General features: G+C 33.2%; 1 protein-coding gene and 7 non-coding genes across 9 annotated transcripts; 1 reads left to right on the top strand and 7 right to left on the bottom strand.

The window, feature by feature from the left end:
- Positions 1-156: 156 nt before the first annotated feature.
- LOC143201807 (U2 spliceosomal RNA) lies at positions 157-348 on the bottom strand. The gene has a single exon (XR_013007015.1). It is a non-coding gene; the product is annotated as a U2 spliceosomal RNA (small nuclear RNA).
- A 435-nt stretch (positions 349-783) lies between these two features.
- LOC143201808 (U2 spliceosomal RNA) lies at positions 784-975 on the bottom strand. The gene has a single exon (XR_013007016.1). It is a non-coding gene; the product is annotated as a U2 spliceosomal RNA (small nuclear RNA).
- A 436-nt stretch (positions 976-1,411) lies between these two features.
- Positions 1,412-1,603, bottom strand: LOC143201809 (U2 spliceosomal RNA). The gene has a single exon (XR_013007017.1). It is a non-coding gene; the product is annotated as a U2 spliceosomal RNA (small nuclear RNA).
- A 435-nt stretch (positions 1,604-2,038) lies between these two features.
- On the bottom strand, positions 2,039-2,230 carry LOC143201810 (U2 spliceosomal RNA). The gene has a single exon (XR_013007018.1). It is a non-coding gene; the product is annotated as a U2 spliceosomal RNA (small nuclear RNA).
- A 438-nt stretch (positions 2,231-2,668) lies between these two features.
- LOC143201801 (U2 spliceosomal RNA) lies at positions 2,669-2,860 on the bottom strand. Its single transcript, XR_013007009.1, has one exon. It is a non-coding gene; the product is annotated as a U2 spliceosomal RNA (small nuclear RNA).
- A 7,223-nt stretch (positions 2,861-10,083) lies between these two features.
- On the bottom strand, positions 10,084-10,275 carry LOC143201797 (U2 spliceosomal RNA). The gene has a single exon (XR_013007005.1). It is a non-coding gene; the product is annotated as a U2 spliceosomal RNA (small nuclear RNA).
- Positions 10,276-14,640: 4,365 nt separating this feature from the next.
- On the bottom strand, positions 14,641-14,712 carry TRNAQ-CUG (transfer RNA glutamine (anticodon CUG)). The gene has a single exon. It is a non-coding gene; the product is annotated as a tRNA-Gln (tRNA).
- Positions 14,713-15,001: 289 nt separating this feature from the next.
- On the top strand, positions 15,002-20,104 carry nopo (TRAF interacting protein no poles). Of its 2 annotated transcripts, XM_076413034.1 has the most exons (8): positions 15,002-15,122; positions 15,279-15,402; positions 15,455-15,670; positions 15,725-15,985; positions 16,051-16,173; positions 17,025-17,259; positions 17,311-17,418; positions 19,716-20,104. In XM_076413034.1, exons 2-8 carry the CDS (start codon positions 15,290-15,292, stop codon positions 19,950-19,952), a joined length of 1,293 nt encoding a protein of 430 aa, XP_076269149.1. In that variant the 5' UTR covers positions 15,002-15,122; positions 15,279-15,289; the 3' UTR covers positions 19,953-20,104. The 2 variants fall into 2 exon arrangements, with proteins under 2 accessions (XP_076269149.1, XP_076269148.1); XM_076413033.1 differs by lacking the exon at positions 15,002-15,122 and having other exon boundaries at positions 15,140-15,402.
- Positions 20,105-23,422: the final 3,318 nt, after the last annotated feature.

The raw sequence follows: 23,422 nt of genomic DNA, 5'->3' as shown, positions 1-23,422 counted from the left end.
GCCACTGTAAAAAGGTGCTATCAATAAAAAAAATATTAATACCTCGCACTGAGCTTGTTTCGGTCTATTTTAACACGGATCCTCCCTTTTTAAAGAACCCTGTATTATTTTAAATTTTATCTATATATTTGTAGAAGTTAGCGATCTTTAATTGTTAAAAAATGGGCCGATCCCTGCGGTACTGCAATGCTGTGCCAACCCATGACGGAAACGGAGCAAGCCCCTAACCTTCCATCAGATTCCAAAAATCAGTTTAATATACTGGCTCCGCATGCGGAGCGTATCAGATATTAAGCTGATAAGAACAGATACTACACTTTGATCTTAGCCAAAAGGCCGAGAAGCGATAACCTTCGGTCATATTCGAAGAATAATATGCGAAAGGGGACGAATTCGCACGGTAAAGTATATAAAAGGGAGCCCTCTCTGAGTAGCAACTGAAATAATTTTATAACACCTGGAAGTAGCTATTTTATTGATTAATTATAAAAAAGTAAAGATGAATTAATTTTATATAAATGTTGTACTTAATTGTTACTATCGATCGATAACTTTAAAGTCAATAAAACTTAGATATATCCATCATCATTCAGTTGAATCGATGTGTCAAAGTCAATGCAAATTGGTGCCACTGTAAAAAGGTGCTATCAATAAAAAAAATATTAATACCTCGCACTGAGCTTGTTTCGGTCTATTTTAACACGGATCCTCCCTTTTTAAAGAACCCTGTATTATTTTAAATTGTATCTATATATTTGTAGAAGTTAGCGATCTTTAATTGTTAAAAAATGGGCCGATCCCTGCGGTACTGCAATGCTGGGCCAACCCGCGACGGAAGCGGAGCAAGCCTCTAACCTTCCATCAAATTCCAAAATTCAGTTTAATATACTGGCTCCGCATGCGGAGCGTATCAGATATTAAGCTGATAAGAACAGATACTACACTTTGATCTTAGCCAAAAGGCCGAGAAGCGATAACCTTCGGTCATATTCGAAGAATAATATGCGAAAGGGGACGAATTCGCACGGTAAAGTATATAAAAGTGAGCCCCCTCTGAGTAGCAACTGAAATAATTTTATAACACCTGGAAGTAGCTATTTTATTGATTAATTATAAAAAAGTAAAGATGAATTAATTTTATATAAATGTTGTACTTAATTGTTACTATCGATCGATAACTTTAAAGTCAATAAAACTTAGATATATCCATCATCATTCAGTTGAATCGATGTGTCAAAGTCAATGCAAATTGGTGCCACTGTAAAAAGGTGCTATCAATAAAAAAAAATATTAATACCTCGCACTGAGCTTGTTTCGGTCTATTTTAACACGGATCCTCCCTTTTTAAAGAACCCTGTATTATTTTAAATTGTATCTATATATTTGTAGAAGTTAGCGATCTTTAATTGTTAAAAAATGGGCCGATCCCTGCGGTACTGCAATGCTGGGCCAACCCGCGACGGAAGCGGAGCAAGCCTCTAACCTTCCATCAAATTCCAAAAATCAGTTTAATATACTGGCTCCGCATGCGGAGCGTATCAGATATTAAGCTGAAAAGAACAGATACTACACTTTGATCTTAGCCAAAAGGCCGAGAAGCGATAACCTTCGGTCATATTCGAAGAATAATATGCGAAAGGGGACGAATTCGCACGGTAAAGTATATAAAAGTGAGCCCCCTCTGAGTAGCAACTGAAATAATTTTATAACACCTGGAAGTAGCTATTTTATTGATTAATTATAAAAAAGTAAAGATGAATTAATTTTATATAAATGTTGTACTTAATTGTTACTATCGATCGATAACTTTAAAGTCAATAAAACTTAGATATATCCATCATCATTCAGTTGAATCGATGTGTTAAAATCAATGCAAATTGGTGCCACTGTGAAAAGGTGCTATCAATAAAAAAAATGTTAATACCTCGCACTGAGCTTGTTTCGGTCTATTTTAACACGGATCCTCCCTTTTTAAAGAACCCTGTATTATTTTAAATTGTATCTATATATTTGTAGAAGTTAGCGATCTTTAATTGTTAAAAAATGGGCCGATCCCTGCGGTACTGCAATGCTGGGCCAACCCGCGACGGAAGCGGAGCAAGCCTCTAACCTTCCATCAGATTCCAAAAATCAGTTTAATATACTGGCTCCGCATGCGGAGCGTATCAGATATTAAGCTGAAAAGAACAGATACTACACTTTGATCTTAGCCAAAAGGCCGAGAAGCGATAACCTTCGGTCATATTCGAAGGATAATATGCGAAAGGGGGCAAACTCGCACGGTAAACTATATAAAAGGGAGCCCTCTCTGAGTAGTAACTGAAATAATTTTATAACACCTGGAAGTAGCTATTTTATTGATTAATTATAAAAAAGTAAAGATGAATTAATTTTATATAAATGTTGTACTTAATTGTTACTATCGATCGATAACTTTAAAGTCAATAAAACTTAGATATATCCATCATCATTCAGTTGAATCGATGTGTTAAAATCAATGCAAATTGGTGCCACTGTGAAAAGGTGCTATCAATAAAAAAAATCATTAATACCTCGCACTGAGCTTGTTTCAGTCTATTTTAACACGGATCCTCCCTTTTTAAAGAACCCTGTATTATTTTAAATTTTATCTATATTTGTAGAAGTTAGCGAGCTATCTTTAATCATTAAAAAATGGGCCGATCCCTGCGGTACTGCAATGCTGAGCCAACCCATGACGGAAGCGGAGCAAGCCCCTAACCTTCCATCAAATTCCAAAAATCAGTTTAATATACTGGCTCCGCATGCGGAGCGTATCAGATATTAAGCTGATAAGAACAGATACTACACTTTGATCTTAGCCAAAAGGCCGAGAAGCGATAACTTTCCATCATATTCGAGAGATAATATGCGAAAGGGGGCAAACTCGCACGGTAAACTATATAAAAGTGAGCCCTCTCTGAGTAGCAACTGAAATAATTTTATAACACCTGAAGTAGCTACCTAAGGAAATTAGAGGGGTTACAATTATATGGTAAACTCACACCGTTAGGATTAGTTAGCTTTAATAAAACCGTAAATGAATAAAATCATCATACAATAAATCACTAGATAACTGCTACACTAAATCACATATGAATATTATAGAAATCATAAATAATAGGATATCTTTTTAGGTATAAACTTCCTGACTGATCAGATACTCGCTAATAATATGCAGGTCGTATTTAGTTATTCTATACTGATCTATACTATAAGGTGATCTATCAAAATTGGTTCTTTGTTACTTGTTACTAGTTTGAATTTGTTCTTTTCATATTTCTTTGTTTTCTGTCAAAATCTTTTTATCTCTTTGGGTTGCTTATTCATCTTCTTTCTGTTATTTCTGATTTTCTTTGTCCGCTTATTCAATTAACTTCTTATTATCTCTCTATTTTCTCAACCTTTCTTAATTAATGGTCAATATCTTATACACAATTTACCTTTTATTAATTATTATTTTAGAATTTTTTAAATTTATCTTGTTTATTTAGACATTCCTGAATTCTTAGTTAGGTTTCTTTAAATTTTTTCTTGTTTTTCTTTAGTTAATATATCTGTCTTTATTTAATATATTAATCTTCCTGTCTCTATATTAATTTTACTCAGTACAAAACTAGAAATTAAATGCTGCCTTGTGCTGGTTAACAAGAAAGGGTAACTCTATCCCATAGTAATATAACATAAAATACAAAAAAGTTCTTTGCACATATAATTACATATCACCTGCATATAAGCAAAATATCACTCGGTAACATATCGCAAGATCTTGAAAACTATATGCGCAATTTATATACAACTTGGCACTTTTTTCGACATAGACACCCTCTAAAAAAAGAATTTCAACTAATTATATCCTAACCACCACCACTTTAAATATATTAAAGCTTAGTTAAAGCTTCTGAATTTTTGAACTCATAATACTCCGAAAGGACTAAATAGAATTATAAGTGATAATTCAACTGGATTAAACTCAAACTATATCTGACAAATCTCCATATATGTATATTTTCTCCTTTGGTATGTTTGCGTCTTACCGTTTGATCATAAATTTTCCGATATATATTTTATTACTTAACTAGCTGACCCGACAGACTTCGTCCTGTCAAAAAGATTTGTAATGTGGCAGTTTTTGTGCCTACGTATTTTAAAAAATTCTCCTGAACAGAACCATCACCCTGGTGATAGGGCGTTGTGAATAAAAAATAATTAAATAAAACATATATAAGGATTTAAAAGTAAGTAATCGCTTATTATTAATCATGTAAATCATAATTATTATTATTATTATTATCATTGTAGTGCTTTGTGGTATACGATGTTTTTTGTTTGATTACCTGGCGCATAGATAAACAAATCTCATGGTTTTCCAACACGGGAACAGGCAACATACAATTGACCATGTGAGAAACATGGGTTTTCTAGATTAATACCACAAACACTTAATGATTGCCCCTGGAACTTGTTTATAGTCATAGCAAAAGCAAGCCGCACTGGAAACTGTAGTCGTTTAAACTCAAATGGCACATCAGTCGGAATCATTGGGATGCGCGGTATGAGAACATCTTCTCCTTTATACTTTCCTTTGAGTATAGTTGCTTCTATCACATTGTTTAGTAATTTTTTTATCGCTAACCGTGTACCCTTGCAAAGACGCGGTTGGTTGATATTTCGCAACATTATAACCACCGATCCAACCTTTAATTGAAGATTGTGAGGTGGCAATCCTGGCAAATCCAGCGAGTTTAAAAATTCCGGTGGATAGTTGACTACATCATCTTGATTAGTAGCCGAATCAACTGATTTATATATCCTCAATTCGCCTGTAATTTGTTCTTGAATTTTGAAATTTAATTCATTTACATCTATGTTTTTTGCAGCCAGCATAGCTCGTTCGCTCAACCAATCATGGTTTCTGTAATTTTGAGAAACATCTGGAAACATCTTCTGAATAAGTTCATCTTTTGATCGAGTTAACTGACAAAAACTTTGAGGAAAGTTAATGCAGCCAGTCAACATGTCTATAGGAAATTTGCCATTACCAATGTCAATGAGTTGTTTAGAGAATATGTTTCCAGATTGGTCATTTTGCAACTCGACACTCATATTCTTGCTTAAATGAAGTACTTTGACATGTTTCCACAAATTGGAGGACTTTAGACATGCATTGAGTTCATCAGCTGGCGTTGATCGTGGAATCACTGGCAATGTTTGACGAAAATCTCCTGCTAATAAAATCATTGCACCACCAAATCGGTTATTATTGCTACGTAGATCTTTTAAGGTTCTGTCTAAAGCCTCCAAAGATTTTTTATGTGCCATCGTGCATTCATCCCAAACAATCAATTTCCATTGCTGCAAAACCTTTGCCATTGCAGAGTTCTTCGAAACGTTGCAGGTTGGAGTTTCATTGCTTTGCATATTTAATGGCAATTTTAGTGCTGAATGCGCTGTTCGACCACCTTCAAGCAAAGTTGCTGCGATTCCCGACGAAGCGAGTGCAAGTGCAATTTTATTTTATGAGCGAATTGTTGCTAATATTAATGAAATCAAAAAAGTTTTTCCTGTACCACCAGGTGCATCTAAGAAGTAAATCCCTCCAGTTTCATCATTTGTTACTTTCATAAGAGTTTCAAATACATACTTCTGTTGTTCATTTAACAGTGGAAGATTTGTTTGAATTAATTCTTTCAAAGCGTTGAGATCATACAGTCTTTCTCGATGCAACTCTTGGTTAAAAGCGTCATGCATTGGACGATTGGGCGCGGTCAGGCCTAATTGAATTAATAGTTTATTTGACATTATCAAGCACATGTCCTCAATTGAAATCAATGCTTCATTGTAAATTTCTTCACTGATTTGTATAGTTGGATTTCCCATTCTATTCCGTATTTGATACAAAATATCATCACACATATAATCTTTGTACTTGATCCACAAATCAATTGGGTTGGATGGGAAGCATGTAGATATGATTATAGAAAACAATGTTCGTATTTGATGAGCGTGTGATGATATTACAGCATCATTGAGAGTTTGATCCCAATGAGCGTCATTTTCAAGCAATTGCAAACGTTGACAGGCTTCTCTGTAGGATCCACACAATTCACCATCAACAGTTCGTAACTGTTGGAATGATGTTGGGCCACGTACATTGACTAATAGCAGTCGTAAATAAAAACATTCATCATTGCTTGGATGTACTGAATAAATCCGGCCAATCGCATCGGTGGAATATACATCTGTATATCCTGGAACTGGTTTTTCTTGTTTCCGTCGTATAAATCTCCTTTAGGATTGATTCCAGGTATAATATTTTGGCATTTCAGAATATAGCAATGTTTGTGCGAAATCATCGTTTTGGCATGTCTCAAAAAAACTGGTTAATGTAGTAGATGGTGGCTGAGCAGCTCTTTGTACTGCGTTCTGTGCTGTAAAATACACTCTTTGTCCATTTTCTAAATGCACAGCTAAGTGAACAACAGAAGGGTGTCTCTCATGAATAGGAAAAGAAAATATTCGCCAAACTGCTTCATTACTACTGACATAGCGGCCCATTTGGTATTGGGTAACTTCATCATTAGAATTCTCTGCACCAATTCCAATCACAGCCATATCACTCCCTTTGGTTACATATTTGCAAATGTATTTAATCGATTTCACTGAATGGCAAGATTCAACGTTGATGTGTGCTTTGAATGTCTTTGATAAAATGGGTGAATATGGAACAATCCAACGATTATCTATTTCAATATCTTGTTGATTTAATTTGACAATTGTTGATTTTCCATTGTCTGCTGTCGATCTGCGACGATACAATGGATAACCGTCATTACCAGTAATTATTTCCAATATTAATGTCCGTGGATATCGTTTTGAACATTTACCATCCATCATACACGGTGAATTTTGATTAAGAGTTCCACAGGGACCATGTATCATGTTTTTGATAACTACCTCATACAATCCAGGATCTACTTGTACATTAGGGATTTCAGCTGATATCACTGCATCAACTTCATTTGGCCTTATCTTTTCAACCAACCAAATCAAAATGTGTGCATGTGGCAATCCTCGTTTCTGCCACTCCACAGAATACATCCAGCAGCGTGTCTCACCAAACACATTATGTTTTACGATGAAATTCATTAAAGATTTCAACTTTTGTCTAAAGACTCTGGCTGTAATATAATGACGATCAATGGGTGATTGCCCAGGGAATAACTCCTGCTTAATTCCTATCCATTGCGGATTGCATGTAAATGTGATGAACAAATCTGCTGTACCATAATGACGAACATACGACATGGCATCTTGAGCATATTCGTGCATATGCCGAGGGCTTCCGATGTATGTTGCTGGAAGAATAGTCATCCGACCGACATTCTGTGCATTTCCATCAGTATTAATCGCATCTCGAAGGTGAATATACTCTTCAGATCGGAGTTTGGTTTGATTCCACCTGATGAATGTTAATCTCTCCGTTTCAATTTTAACATACATGTCGACAACATATTTGTGATATAATCGCCGATATTTCAATATGTGATTATCTTCATTTTCCCGAATCATTAGGCGATATGAATAATAGTTCATTGAACTGACTTTTTTGTTGGTTTCAGAACCTGTAAACAGATTTTGTTTTAATAACATTCAAATACATAATATAGTGACTGAGATATTATCGCCATAGCTAAACTAATATTTTAGTTACCTGTAATGGGATTTATCATTTTTATTGATAAATCGTAGCCATCTTCACCTTGCCAAAATATAATGGGATATTGCAGTGCATCATATGAGCGGTGTGTTTCCTTTATACGTTGTAATTGATCATTCCGACGATGTAAAACAATATCACGGGATTCCAAATTTTCTCCAACTACAACGATAGCAACTTCATCAATAGTTGGTGCATTAAAACGTCTTGTATGTTGACCTGCAGGTGTTTTATCAGCTCTGATTACAATTTTGTGATTATCGGATGGCATCAGATCCAGGGCAGTTTTAAACAATATAATCAATTGATTGTGTTGATGAAATAAAGTTTGTAATTGTTCTACAATAGACCTTTTTACTAAATTGTTATGTGCACAACGCAGATCAATTTCTTGTGGTGAATTGCCCATAAAATAAATTTGCAGGAATTTGTTGTCGCTATCTGACACTGGTAACAGTGAACCTGCTCTGTAATATATTTGCCCTTGTATCTGTAAATAAAAAAAATATTATGGTGTGGTATAAATTAATGGATTGTCAGTGATCAAACTTAAATAATATTTGATTTTAAAAAGTATATATTTAGTTTTAACTAATATCTATCAAATATAAAATATAATAAAAGTGTCACTGAAACTGAATCACCATATAATATGATGACTAAGTGATATATTTCGTAATGATTAAGAAATTGAAGATTAGTAACACATCTTAACTTTGGTGACAGAAAATTTTGTTCGCTAAAATAATTATGAGTAACTGCTATAATACATACCTTGAAAGTTGGCATAAAATTTTCCCGAACTGCATTTGTTGTCCCAAATGAAGTCATTTGAAAGCAATTGTTATATTGTTGGATATGTGTCAAAAAGTGTATAGAATCTGTTCCTATTCCTGAAACCAATGAGTACAATGGTTCTGGTGGTGGATCCAATGGTATCAATTTCACTTTACCATTTGCGCAACACAATCCATTGGCTTCGTTTTTGTATTTTAATGCCTTACAGTGTGAGCAAACCAAGTTCATAGAACCAATAACAACACATTGGTAGTTACTGTAGTCAATTGACACATCGTAACTGAAAGCAGCTCGATTCAAACTTGCGCGATTATTAGTTGAATGTCGCGCTCGCGCTTCACGCGTTTGTGATATCCGAATTCTTTCACGTTTATTTCCGTCGTTTCCGTTCTTGTGCAGTACGATTAGATCGGTAATTAGCTTGGTTTATAGCATTTCTGGTTCTTCTACCTAAATTGCTTCGTCTTATAGGAGGCATATCAAATATAAATTATTTTTTCACTAATCACGAACTAAACAAACACTAACTAACTAAACACTTTGCACAAAACACGATATACGAATTTGTTTCGTGTATCAGTTGACAATTCATCTGTCATCTGTCAAAAGTCATCTGTAACAGACAACTTTTTTTTTTAAATTTGATATGACTTGAACTCAAATCCTTTTAAGCCATACGAATTGTTTTATTTATTTAAAATTTGGATATTAAAAATAATAAAACACTGTTGGTAACGCGATTTTTGTTTGACTGATGTAATGACGTGGAAACTGATGCATTTTATCATGCATTTTATGCGTGCCGAAACTAATACAAAAGAAACGCGAGTTTCGGAACGCGACATTAAACTCCTCCAACTATGTATTCTGTGCTCCAACGCACACACGCACATTGTTTTGATAGATATGATCTTTGACGTTAGGAACACACCTACATTGCTTAGACAACAGTGAGTGCTTGTAATTTAATATGAACTTTATACCATAGCAATAAAGCTCAAATTGACTACATTTTAGTTACAAATCATTTGTATGGGAAAAAGAAAAGGGCTATTTTTAGGGTTTTTCCAGCAATAATTCTAATTTTTCTCGCCGTAAAAACCATCCTTGGACTTCAACGAACATTTTAAAAAAAGATTTGGCCAAATTGGTCCAGGCGTTGTTGAGCCAACACATTTTGCGATTCATTTTTATATATAAGATTATAAAAAAATACAGATGACTTAATTTTATATAAATGTTGTACTTAATTGTTACTATCGATCGATAACTTTAAAATCAACAAAACTTAGATATATCCATCATCATTCACTTAGATCTATATGTCAAAGTCAATGCAAATTGGTGCCATTGTGAAAAGGTGCACCTGTTTATTTAATATATTCTATTGAGCATATGTTACATGAGCCTATCAATAAAAAAAAATCGTTAATATCTCACACAGAGCTTGTTTCAGTCTATTTTAACACGGATCCTCGCTTGTTAAAGAACCCTGTATTATTTTAAATTTTATCCATATTTGTAGAAGTTAGCTATCTTTAATTGTTAAAAAATGGGCCGATCCCTGCGGTACTGCAATGCTGGGCCAACCCGTGACGGAAGCGGAGCAAGCCCCTAACCTTCCATCAAATTCCAAAAATCAGTTTAATATACTGGCTCCGCATGCGGAGCGTATCAGATATTAAGCTGATAAGAACAGATACTACACTTTGATCTTAGCCAAAAGGCCGAGAAGCGATAACGGACAAACATTTTAGAAAGACTACATGCCAGGGACATTGAACGAAAGTAGTGAAATATAAATGAGAGCGCCATCTATGCAAGGTTTGTCAAATTATTTATCGTTGAAGATAATTAAGAAACAAAATTAATTGAGTAATATTATATTATAATATATAATATTATAATAAACCTAATAATATATTATAAAATATAGCGTATTATATTTTTCCACTAAAATATTACAGAAAATTTGTAGAAATAGCAAGAATGTCAAAAAATATTAAAAAATCAGCATAGAAATACCAAAATAAAATGTCGATAGGTTCCTTCAAATATCCCAGCTTTTCGTATCGTACTTTTTCCGCTCCAGCCCTACTTTTTAACAAAAAAAAGTCGATACTCTCCTTCTGTTGAAATGTTAAGCAGAGAAAATAATGGTATTTTCTCTTTTCTTTGCGTAATTTAACGAGATTGTTTATTTAAATAAATAACATAAAAATATATAAAATGAAAGATGTTAAATCGATACGTAATGGTGAAAGAATTATGAATTGGATGAAAATGATTTACTGAATCGTCTGTCATATAAGAAAAGAGAAGATATAAGATTTCTACTGTTCTGATCCTAATCTTCTGACTTGAGTTTTCTTGATTATGTTCTTCCTGCTCTTGATGAAACCTAACAAACCGGCAGAACAAGTCGAATCTTACAGGCCTGCTTGGCTGCTAACTGCGATATCAAAATTATTTGAGAAGCAGCTGTTAAAATATATTAAACAGTTTATAGAATTACTAGATTTCAAGTACAGAGCAACAACAGTTGCTGAAAAGGCATTCAAAGAAAAAAAATATTCCCGGACGTCTCACAAGCTCTTTCCCGGGTATGGTATTTCGAACTAATTATGGAAACTGGACTAATGAAAGAAAATGTAGAGTCTTACATGAAGGGGTATTCTCCCAGGATAGTGTCTTGGGACCACTTCCGTATCTGCTCTACATTGCTAATATCCCAACAATAAAAGAAACAGTACTTGAAACCTTTGAAGTCGGCACAGTTATCATGGAAAAAATATATCTCTACCAAAGGCTGTTGAAAAAATACAAGTGGCGATCAACAAAATCCACAAATGAATCAGAAGTTTATATACAACTTCATAATCAAAATCTGTCCATGTTATTTGTTCATTGCGACAAATTGACGATTATAATTATATCACTTCACAGATGTCCGATTCCTCAAGCTGAATCAGCTAAATACCTCGGTATATATCTCGTTAAACTGGAAACATCATGTGAGGCAAAGAGCAGAACAAATTAGACTCAAAGTCTAGCAACCCTACTGGTTAGTCGGAAAATACTCTCAATTTGATCTAAAATCAAGGAGATTAGTTTATCAGTCAATCATAAAGCTACTTCGGACCTATAGGGTACAAATATAAAGTTGTACTAAAACATCAAACTAACTAGAAATCCAACGATGTCAAAACAATGTTTTACGGTTAATTACCAATGCTTATAACCAAGGAATAGCTACACGAAGACCTCGAAATCAAATGGATTTACTAAGTGATCCAATAGTTCGATTTAAAACTTGGAATGAATTCATTAAATCATAGCAACGTGGAAGCAATACAGTTACTGGATAACACGTAAGAAACCAGAAGATTGAAGCGAACGAAACTACACCAACATGTAACATAACATATAGTCTATAACCGATCAATTGAAGTTCAAATCCCCAGCTTACCATAGTAAAACACATTTTCTTGGAAAATTAGTTTTTTTTATTCAACATAATTCCCTTCGAAGGTGATACACTGATTATAAAGATCCTACAACTTTTCGATACCATTTTTGTAGCACGATTTGTCTTTTGCTTCAAAATAGACCGCAGTTTCGTCGATCACCTCTTCATTCGACGAAAATTTCTTCCCAGCAAGCATTCTTTTGACATCTGAGATTAAGAAATAGCCGCTGGGGGCCAGATCTGGAGAATACGGTGGATTAGAAAACAACTCGAAGACCAATTCATGGATTTTTGACAAGGTGCATTGTTTTGGTGAAGCAGCACTTCCTTTTATTCTATTTATTCTATAATTCTTTTGTTGTATATTCTATAGTCGTTGTTGATGATCCTTCCTTGCCAGCCGACTAATAAGTTTTCCCACGATTTGAAGCGGTTTCATCGTGTGCAGTCCGCTCGAATGACTGTCAATTGGACTTCGGAGTGAAATGGTAGAACCATATTTCATCCATTGTCACATATTGATGCAAAAACTCGGGTTTATTTCGCTTGATTATCTTCAAACACTGCACCGAGTCATCAACTCGCTCGAGCTTTCTCATATCTAAATATTCGTGAATGATATGATATACACGTTCAGTTGATATCTTTAGAGTGTCTGCTATTTCATTCAATTTCAATTTACGGTCATTCAAAATCATTTTGTGGATTTTTTAATGCAGTCGTCGGTAACAATCTCTTTTGAGCGTCCACTGTTCCCCACATCTAAACTTAGCATACCAATCCTTGATGATTGATTTTCCTGGGGCAGTGTCCGGAAACACGGCATCAAGCCAAGTTTTTGCTTCATCTGTATATTTTCCCTTCAAAAAGCAATATTTTATCAACACACGAAATTCCTTTTTATCCATTTTTTCATAATAACAAAAGTTGCTTCACTCAAAATGCTATAATTTATAAGCGAACTAGCGACCCGCCCCGGCTTCGCACGGTTGCAATGCTGATACTAAATTAAATACACTACAGAAAAAATATGAACGTTGTATATAAAAACATAGCGGCCCACTCCGACTTTGCACGGGCATAAAATATATATGCCTATGTCACTCAATGAAAACATGATTAAAATCGATCCAGTATTTTTGGTTCATTCATTACTGCCCTTGGCCTGCACGCATTAAATTTGGAGTAAAACAATTCCTCTTCCCCTATACTTACTATGAAGATTTCCTGCTATCTTTGGAATATCTAAATTCATACAATTTTTATTACATTACACATTTTTAAACGCAAATTTTAAATTTGTAATATCTCCGAAAATATTTGTTTAATTTACATGCTGTAAGGAACCATATTGATCTATATTAATTGCACACTGTATTTAAGGTACTTAATTCGATAAGGATTAATGCCGTATTGCTTAAAATAGCTTCGTAAATAAGCCATTTTCTCACGTAAAAAGTAAACAATAAAAATGGTTAATGTGGGTTATCCCTAAAAGATAAACATATACCATCACGGACTTTTTTGTAGACCTTTTTATGGTGTACAATACTGTAGTACATTAATTTGATCTAACTCGTAGGGTTAGGCAGCGTTTTTGCTAATTGTTAAATAAGCCTAAAAAAATAGGTTAATTTACGATATCACGTTAGAAACCTCTAAAATTAGCAATGTTGCCTTAGTATATTATGCATGTATTATACATATAAACCTTCCTCTTGAATCACTCTATCTATTGAAAAAAACCGCGTCAAAATCCGTTGCGTAGTTTTAAAGATTTAAGCGCACATAGGGATATAGGGACAGAAAAGGCGACTTTGTTTTATACTATGTAGTGATGATCCGACAGCTGTCAAATTTATACAAGCATATTTTAAGTGTTAGGGCTAACTAAAAAACATATTAATTTAATTATAGTAGCGTCATATATATTTCAGGCTGGGGACTTTTCAATTTACCTGTTAACTATTACTCTTTACTTTTGCTTAAGTTGTTTAGTTTTATTTTAATTTGGGAAATACATATTGATGTATTAATCCCGTACTCGCCTTACTTGTGTATTGATACAAGGGCAACAAGACTGTAGTAATAAATCAATTTATAAATTAATATTATATTTACCATATCTAACGTAAGATGTAATGAATAAACAACAGTTTTTTTTAAATACACAGGCTGATCATTTCATTAAAGTGCTTCATTAGACAGATCGGTTGCTGAAAATCAATAGTGAATGATGACTGAAATATTTCAACCTGAAATTTCAAAATCTTTTAAATTTAAATATCTAATAAAATATTTGTCCCCATAAATATCAAATTAAAAATTATTTACATGTTCTTACAGTGTATTTTTTACGATAAACCTTTAAAAGTGTTCAAACATCTTGAAAAGTTTAATTTAATTTAAGCGTCATAACGTAATTTTACTTTTCATGTCTAATGGTAGAGTATAAAAGTTCGAATCCTGGGTGACAATTTAATGGTACCTAGCACAAACTTTTACAGAACGTTTACAAATGGAAAGACACCCTAATGAGTTCTGTGACTTAATTTTGTTTTATTAATAAGCTCTTTAAAATATATTTTAGAGTGTAATAAATTATTTCAAATATGTAAAGAAAAAAAAAAGGGGTAGGTCCCACCGAGATTTGAACTCGGATCGCTGGATTCAGAGTCCAGAGTGCTAACCATTACACCATGGGACCTGTAGGTGCTGTGTTTGTAATGCCTTTATTTATCTAGCACGCGGAGCATGCGCTTGTTTAGTGTATGAAATTAATAATATATTCTAAATATTATTACTTTTATATATATCCTACATTTATTTCAAATAAACAAACATTAAGCTATTTTTAAAATTAAAACATGAATAATAGATGGCAGGATTTTCCAAGTTCAATGGTAATATTTGTTTCTATGTTTCGTTATATGCCATAGAATAGAGAAATAGTCTCTCTATTCTATGGTAGATAAGATATAACATTATATACATCGAAAAATGCTAAAACGGAAAATTTGTTTGAAAATTATTGAAAATTAAACAAATATTAAATGACAGATGATAAATTCCCGCGCAATTTACGGTTTTGAAATATTTGGGGTTAGGGTTTGACTGGTGAGAATCTGATTCCGAAAGATTTTCCTTTCAGGTTGAGATGAAACATAATAATAGTCGCAGAGTTACTCTGTGATAATAGTACATGAATTGAACTTATATACAAATAGCTTTATTGTCATTAATAATCCTTTACAGATTAGTAATATTTTATAGCAATTTAGAAAATGAACATCAGCTGTACCATTTGTAGTGATTTGTTTGTTCCTACAGCTGATATTTACACAACGCCATGTGGACATATATTTCATTACCACTGTCTTTTGCATTGGCTAAACAAGTAAGGATATACTAAACATGTAAGTAATTAACTTAGAAGTAAATGTTTTCAGATCAAAAACATGTCCTCAATGTCGAGCAAAAACCACTATCCATTCTCTTGTTAGACTTTATATTAATGTTGCTGCATCAGATAATATTAAAGAAGATGCCACAGTTTTGCAACACAGGTTGGATGGTGTTGAGTTCCAATTAAGACTGAAGGACAAGGACATTTCAAATCTCACAGAAAAAAAGAAAGAACTTAAGAAACAAAATATGGCTTTAAGGTTTGCTCAAGATGAATAAAACATTAATAATTAAAAAAACTTAGAATATTTTAGACTAGAACTAAAAAAAATGGAAGAGACTGCCATAACACACCAATCTGCTATTGCTGCCTTAAAGGACCAAATAAAATTTTTCAAAACCAAATCATTAAAATGCGATTCTCTCAAAGAAGAGGTTGATCATTTAAAGAATCAACTTAAAGATTTACATCATGTACAGTTAGCTATTACTGGAAGTCGTAAACAAATAGATGATATTATTAGGAACGAAAATAGCATTGAATCTCTTGCTTTACTGGTTGCTACATTAAAAAAGTATATAATTTTTCATTAATATAAAGAATATAGGCTAATTTTATAAACATTGTAAAAATTTGTAGGTCACTGGTTGATACTGACCATAGAAAACGAGAGATTCAGTTTGAATTAAAAAGAACACAAAATGCTTACTCAAAATATAAAAGGGAAATGGAAGAACACAAGTGTAAATATGAAGAGGAAAAGTAAGTACATTATTTTAACTGCCTGTATAATTAGTCATGTTATGCCATTTTGTAAAAGCTGGTGCATAAATACATCATTACCAGTAACAATTGGCTTTTGTGAAACATAAATCCTAGTGGCTTTAACAGATAAGAATTAGTAAATGCCTAAGAGCTGGAGCATGTGATAAAGGAAGTTTTAATAATAATTACTAGATAGTATTGGGAATTTAGTTATGCCTGATGGGAATTCAAATAAATAGAACCTTCAAAATAGTCTGTTTAGAAAACATCTTCAAATAGTTGCCAAAGTAGCATACATGAAACACAGGTTTTATGAATAAAATCAGTTTCTAAAAAATTACTTAGAACTGATGTTAATGGGATCTTGGACTATAAAATCACATACTAAAAGTAGGCTTTAGTTAATTATTGATTAACAAGAATTAATTTGATGCAATGGTTTTACAATGTTACAAATTTTTACTATAAGAAAAAATAGTACTCTTGAGGACATAAGGACAATTAAATATGAGACCATCAGATCATAAGTTACAGATAACAGCTATGAATAACACAAAAGGAAACAATTTATGCTGGTATTGTCTCTAAATATAATGACAATCTCAACAAGGGTAACTTGAGTTGACTCATGAAGTTTAAATGTATTTGTCCTGTTTTATTGATCTCTCAACAAATTAAATTATTATATTAGCAGACAGAGAGATCATAGTTACATATTTACTTCATTAAATTTTCAGTTCCAAAATATTCTTTAAATTAGTTTCATTAACACGATATCAAAAATCTTACAGTAAGGTAATCATTATAATGTTATTTACTAAATAATTTGCATTATTTTCTATTTGTAGGCGACAGTTGGCACTTCTAAAACTGAATCATGAACACGAAGTCAAATTTTTAAAGAAAAAATTTTCTGATTTGGAAGCCCGTGTGTCACAAAATAAATTAAGTTCCTCCATGAATAATAGTATAAGAAGAATAGTGTTAGAAAGTCCCGTGAACTGTAACAGAACACCACAACCTAAAACATCACCGATTAACATAATCAGTCCATCAGAATCACCAAGAACACCCGAAAAAACTGTAAGTTAAAAAACAATTGTCATTTATTCAATTAAGTACTTAAATTTTTAGGAAAAATCCACTCGATCCGCTACGGATTTACCATCACCGATAGAGAATATTGGCCCCCTTGGAATAAAGATGTCAAAAGTAAACGCAAGGAATTCTGAAGACAATAAGGTAATTCTGCCGCTTTACGGTTATCAGACCATGCGATTCTATGAAATAATATATAAACTTTGTTGATCATTATAAGAATATACAAAAATATTTTATGGTTTGAAACAAAGTGTATGGCTGAACACAATCTACCTGAACTTCAACAGACTTGTTCCAGTCATCTTCTAATTTATCTTCCTCTCCCATTGTTATATTTACTTTTTACATCCCCCTTTTTGAAATCATTCTAACATCATTAAAGAGCTTTAAAAAGACTTTTAGACTTAGAGACAAATTGTTATTTGACGGAGCAAGGTCTGGACTATATGGTAGATGCATCAAAACTTACCGGTCAAACCCCCCCAATGACCGAGTTATTTAAAAAAAAGTTAAAAGATTACAAAGTAATTTTCCAACATGGACACGCTATGTTCCTCTGTGGTCCAAAATCCTTTGGAAATTATAACCCTGTATTACAACTGTACTTAAACTTTTACCTGTATATGCAATGATTTGCATGATGCTGTGTATTAATATTAAGGTTTTCAGTTCGATATCATACAACATCCTATAAGTCAAAAGCATTAACAACACCCACTATACAATTTTCTTCATTGTAATTTTGTAATAACATTCTTCTTGTTCCATTGTTACCACTACTGAGGCTCTAAAGTATTATTGATTTTAAAATATATTATATCCATTAAATTCATTATTTCTTTTTCATAACAACAGCGATATAAATGTTCTTTTATTACTAAAATAACAGGTCAATCGAAAAGTATCCAGCCTACCATAGTAAAACACATTTTTTGGCAAAATTAGTTTTTCTTATTAAACATAATTCCCTTCAAGGGTGATACACTGATTCTAGCGACCCTCCAACTTTTCGATAACATTTTTGTAGTACGATTTGTCCTTTCTTCAAAAGAGGCCTCAGTCTCGGCGATCATTCGACGAAAATTTCTTCCCAGCGAGCATTATTTTGAGATCTGAAAACAGGAAATAGTCACGGGGGGGCCAGATCTGGAGAATACGGTGGATGAGGCAGCAATTCGAAGCATAATTCATGGAGTTTTGCCATCGTTTTCACTCACTTGTGACACGGTGCATTGTCTTGTTTTGGAAATTATAACCCTGTATTACGAAATCTCTATTTTTAAATATCGCTCAAATTTTAATAGCATTTATAATAAGATTTATTGTCAAACATTCAGATCTTTTTTAGATCTAAAAAAAATTATATAAAAGCAGTGGCAGTGCAGTAGCAGCAGCAGTAGCAGCAGTGGTGTAGGATTCTTGTTTAGAGTTGGCGGCCGTATAGTATTAGTCTTTTGTTTCGAACATGACCTATGTTGAATTATTATATCTTTTTCAATATTCTTAGACCAATTTAGATGAATACTTCGTTAACCACAATGGATAGCGTGGCATTTTCAAAAATAATACCATACATGTGAATCTTCTAAAACAAATGAACAATTTTTTAATGGGATTTCTTAATATATCCCCAGAGGTTACCAAAATTATATGCAAACCTACAAATTTGTTTACAGAGGATCAGATTATTATGTTAGTGGCTTTGAATAATATTCAAGAAGCCAAAAAGTTAATTTGAACTTTATGATCAGTTGCTCTCTTAACAAAACAAAAGAAACTGCAAAAATTGAAGAGACTAGTTCAGATTAGTTTTCTGAAAGAACAAATCAAAGAGGAAAAATACCTTGTCAATAGAAATAAGACAAAAGCAAAAATAGTGGACTGCATACTATAAGAAAACATGAGCAATACAAGAAGAATCTCCAGAAAACACAATTTTTAAAAAGTTTCAAACAATTTTTAACACAGTTAATTCCAAAGACAAATAAATTAGAAAGATTCTACTTCGGATAAAGAAACCGAAGAGTAAAACTGGGAGAGAATGGTGTATGCGAAAAAAGAAAAAAATCTTTACTCATTCAATACATAGAGTTCGTTAATACAAAGCAGTTAGTATGCATATCAATATGAACACAAAAGATCGTCTCTTACATTTCTTGTACAAAGAAAAGCAAATATATGGACATGAAGGATGAGATACCGTCTTATTGCAGAAACTTCAATTACTCACAACTATTTAGCAGTGTTAATAGAAAGTAGTAGTTGTTGGGGAATCTAAACTGATAAGATATATAATATATAATTCCGCCTTTTTATGATCAAATATATCTCTTTGTTGATAAAACTTTCAATAGTTTATATATAATCAGATAAAAATCCATTATGAGCAAATTATTATAGTACCATAATACAATATATTTATATAATATTTCTTGTAGTTTTCAATCTTCAAAAACAAACAATTTTCACAATACGACTCAGTCGTACCACCATTGATGATCGACGACACCGCCTATGATGGTTTGGGCGGCACAAGTAAAGAAGATGTTTTCCCAACTTCCCATGGAGCCCTAGGCGTCAAGCGACCAAAGAGCAATAAGATTCCTTCAGCAAAGCTGAGAAAATTATCGGCCAATGCGGGGAAACCAACTAAGAAAGTGTCGGATTTTTTTTAAACATCACAATTTTTCTGATTAATTTCTTTTAAGACTGTGTCATATCTTTTATTTATACATTTTATCTGTTATATTTATTTTATTATTAAATGAATTATTTGCACATACTGTTAAAATTGTATTTAATATTAAATGTTACTTCTTATTTTGTATTAACTGTTTTATTTTCAATAACCTCTTAACAGTGATCTATGCTAATCAATTTAAGAAATATCTAACAGCATTATTTTAGGTTTTAAGTATGATGTCTTGTGAGTCAATCACCCTTTTAACTTACTTATGAGAAAACTCTAATGAGAAGCGTGTATTAAGGATTAGTTAATGAATTTACGTTCTTTTTCTCTGTCTGTAAGCATAAGTTTTTACTTGTCAATGTATTGACAAGTCAATCAATGTTGTGCATGATGATATGTGTGGTAAAATTAAATTTCAATTTTATCATCTTGGTTTTGAGATGACGCTAATTGCAAATCACTTGTTCCTTTTGAATTTTACTTGGTGATGTTTTAGTGCAATCCCATATTTACACTCCATAGGTACAAATTAGCTTTATGATTAGCAGATAAACCAATCTCTTTGGTTTTAGGTCAAGTTGAGTACTGACCAGTACAGTTGCTTGATTTTGAAACTAATCTGTTTTGCTTTTTGTGTCTCTGTAGTCCATTTATAGATCTTGTTAACCACTACTTGTACTTTTTCTACAGCCTTAGACAGAGATACATATTTTACCATATTAATTGTGTCGTCAAAAAAAGGCAAAAGTTTTGTTTATTTTGTTGTTAGGATGTCAAAAGTATATAGAGCGGATACAGGAGTGGTCGCAAGACTGCCTTGTGGAACACCAGCCGAAGTAGGCTTAAGTGTGGAGAATGGGGCATTCATGCGAGACTCTAAATTTTCTTTCGATAAAACATGTTTCCAGTAGTCGACAGTAATTCCGCAGTAACTTTTTGCCCCTTTTTGTAGATTAATTCCAAATATCATACCCTGTCAAGAGCTTGTGAGACATCCAGGAATATTGCAGGGCCGTATTTCTTTTCTTCGAATGCTTTTTCAACAATCGCTGTTACTCCGTGCAATTGGTCGATTGTCGAGTAGTGATATAGAATTAATACGTTTTAACAGCAGTTTCTCAAATAATTTTAGGAATAGGCGAAATAGGCCTGTAAGATCCAACTTGCTCTGCCGGTTTGTCAGATTTTTTAAGCATAGTTATTCGAGCATCCTTAAAACATTCCGGAACATGATTCACTCTCAAACAGGTATTGAATATAATCAACATGATTATTGCTTTTTGTGGCCGCTCTTTTGACGATCCAGGTGAAATATTATTAATTCTAGAGCCTTTTGAATTGAGGAATTGAGGTTGTTGTCAATTTATGTGGCAACTTCCATTAGAGAGATGAGATTTACAGCTATATCGGGCTGATAAACAGAATTTATATCTATTGGAGATTCTATATCATTCGGTCACAATACGTTACCTAAATATTCTGCGAATAATTCAACATTTTCATCGTTGCGTCAAACAAGGTTTGCAAGTTGCCAGGTTTGACCTATTCATTTCATTTTAATAGGCGATAGTCTAATAATTGGTCTTTTAAATCTCTGAGTTACTTTCCATAGCGAGTAATCTTTGTCTGCTTCTGGGCTTAATTCACTTACATATTTTTCGAAGCAACTCTGTTTATATTCTTTAATCTTTTTATTTATTGATTACTAATTCTATTAAATATTGTTTTTTTTACAGCATTTCTAGTTGTGTGCCATACTCTTCTAGCTTTTTGTCTTTATTTAATCAATTCTCTAATTTAAAAGGGGTAATTTATCTCATATTCTGATTTCTCTCTTGATGTTGGGGTAGCTTATTTTGTAACAGATCGAATTTTTTAATTATATTTCGGGTTTGCAACTCAGGATCGTCTATATTTCTAAAATTAAGTACCAATATTAAAAGTTTATAAAAAATTATATTAATTTTTTTTTAAACATCGAAAAATATTGGAAATTTACTAGATATTGAATAACTAGTTGAAATGTGTTTCCATGCGCTTTTAACTTAAATGAATCTTATATTAAAAACTAAGTAAAAAATTCCCTCTGTCTCTGTACTTAAACTTTTACCTGTATATGCAATGATTTGCATGATGTTGTGTATTAATATTAAGGTTTTCAGTTCGATATTATACAACATCCTGTAAGTCAAAAGCATTAACAACACCCACTATACAATTTTCTTGACTGTGATTTTGTAATAACATTCTTCTTGTTCTATTGTTACCACTACTGAGGCTCTAAAGTATTATTGATTTTAAAATACATTATATCCATTAAATTCATTATAGCTTTTTAATAAGAACAGCGATATAAATGTTCTTTTATTACTAAAATAACAGGTCAATCGAAAAGTATCCAGCCTACCATAGTAAAACACATTTTTTGGCAAAATGAGTTTTTCTTATTAAACATAATTCCCTTCAAGGGCGATACACTGATTATAGCGATCCCCCCAACTTTTCGACAACATTTTTGTCGTACGATTTGTCCTTCCTTCAATAGAGGCCTCAGTTTCGGCGATCATTCGACGAAAATTTATTCACAACGAACATTCTTTTGAGATCTGAGAATAGGAAATAACCCCCGGGGGCCAGATCTGGAGAATACGGTGGATGAGGCAGCAATTCGAAGCATAATTCACGGATTTTTGCCATCGTTTTCACTGACTTGTGACACGGTGCATTGTCTTGGTGAAGCAATACTTTCTATTTCTTCAAATGCGACCTTTGTCGGCGAGTTCGTCCTTCAAACGCTCCAATAACACCATGTAATAGTCGCTGTTGATTGTCCTTCCTTTTTCAAGGTAGTCAATGAAAACTATTACATGCGCATCCCAAAATACAGACGCCATAACCTTGCCAGCCGACTGTTGCGTTTTCGCACGCTTTGGAGCGCGTTCATCGTGTGCACTCCACTCGGATGATTGTCGATTGGACCTCGGAGTGAAACGAAGGAGTCATGTTTCATTCATTGTCACATGTCGACGCAAAAACTCGGGTTTATTACGCTTGATCTTCAAACACTGCTCCGAATCATCAACTCGTCGTTGTTTTTGGACAAAAGTGAGCTCGGGCGGCATCCGCTTTGCACAGAGCTTTCTCATACCCAAATATCCGTGAATGATATGATGTACACGTTCAGTTGATATCTTTAGAGTGTCTGCTATTTCATTCAATTTTAATTTATGATAATTCAAAATCATTTTGTGGATTTTACCGTCGGTAACAACGTCTTTTGGGCGTCCACTGTGTTCAACGTTTTAGGTGCTCATTTCGCCACGTCTAAACTTAGCATACCAATCCTTGATAGTTGATTTTCCTGGGGCAGGGTCCGGAAACTTTGCATCAAGCCAAGTTTTTGCTTCAACTGTATTTTTTCGCTTCAAAAAATAATATTTTATCAACACGCGAAAT

The sequence above is a fragment of the Rhynchophorus ferrugineus genome, unplaced genomic scaffold (genome assembly GCF_030347505.1).
Source record: "Rhynchophorus ferrugineus isolate W39M unplaced genomic scaffold, kcgeb_rfMv2 rfM8, whole genome shotgun sequence".
NCBI classification, from domain to species: Eukaryota; Metazoa; Arthropoda; class Insecta; order Coleoptera; family Curculionidae; genus Rhynchophorus; species Rhynchophorus ferrugineus.
Note: the sequence above shows the minus strand (reverse complement) of the source record. Positions and strands in the feature narration are given on the sequence as shown.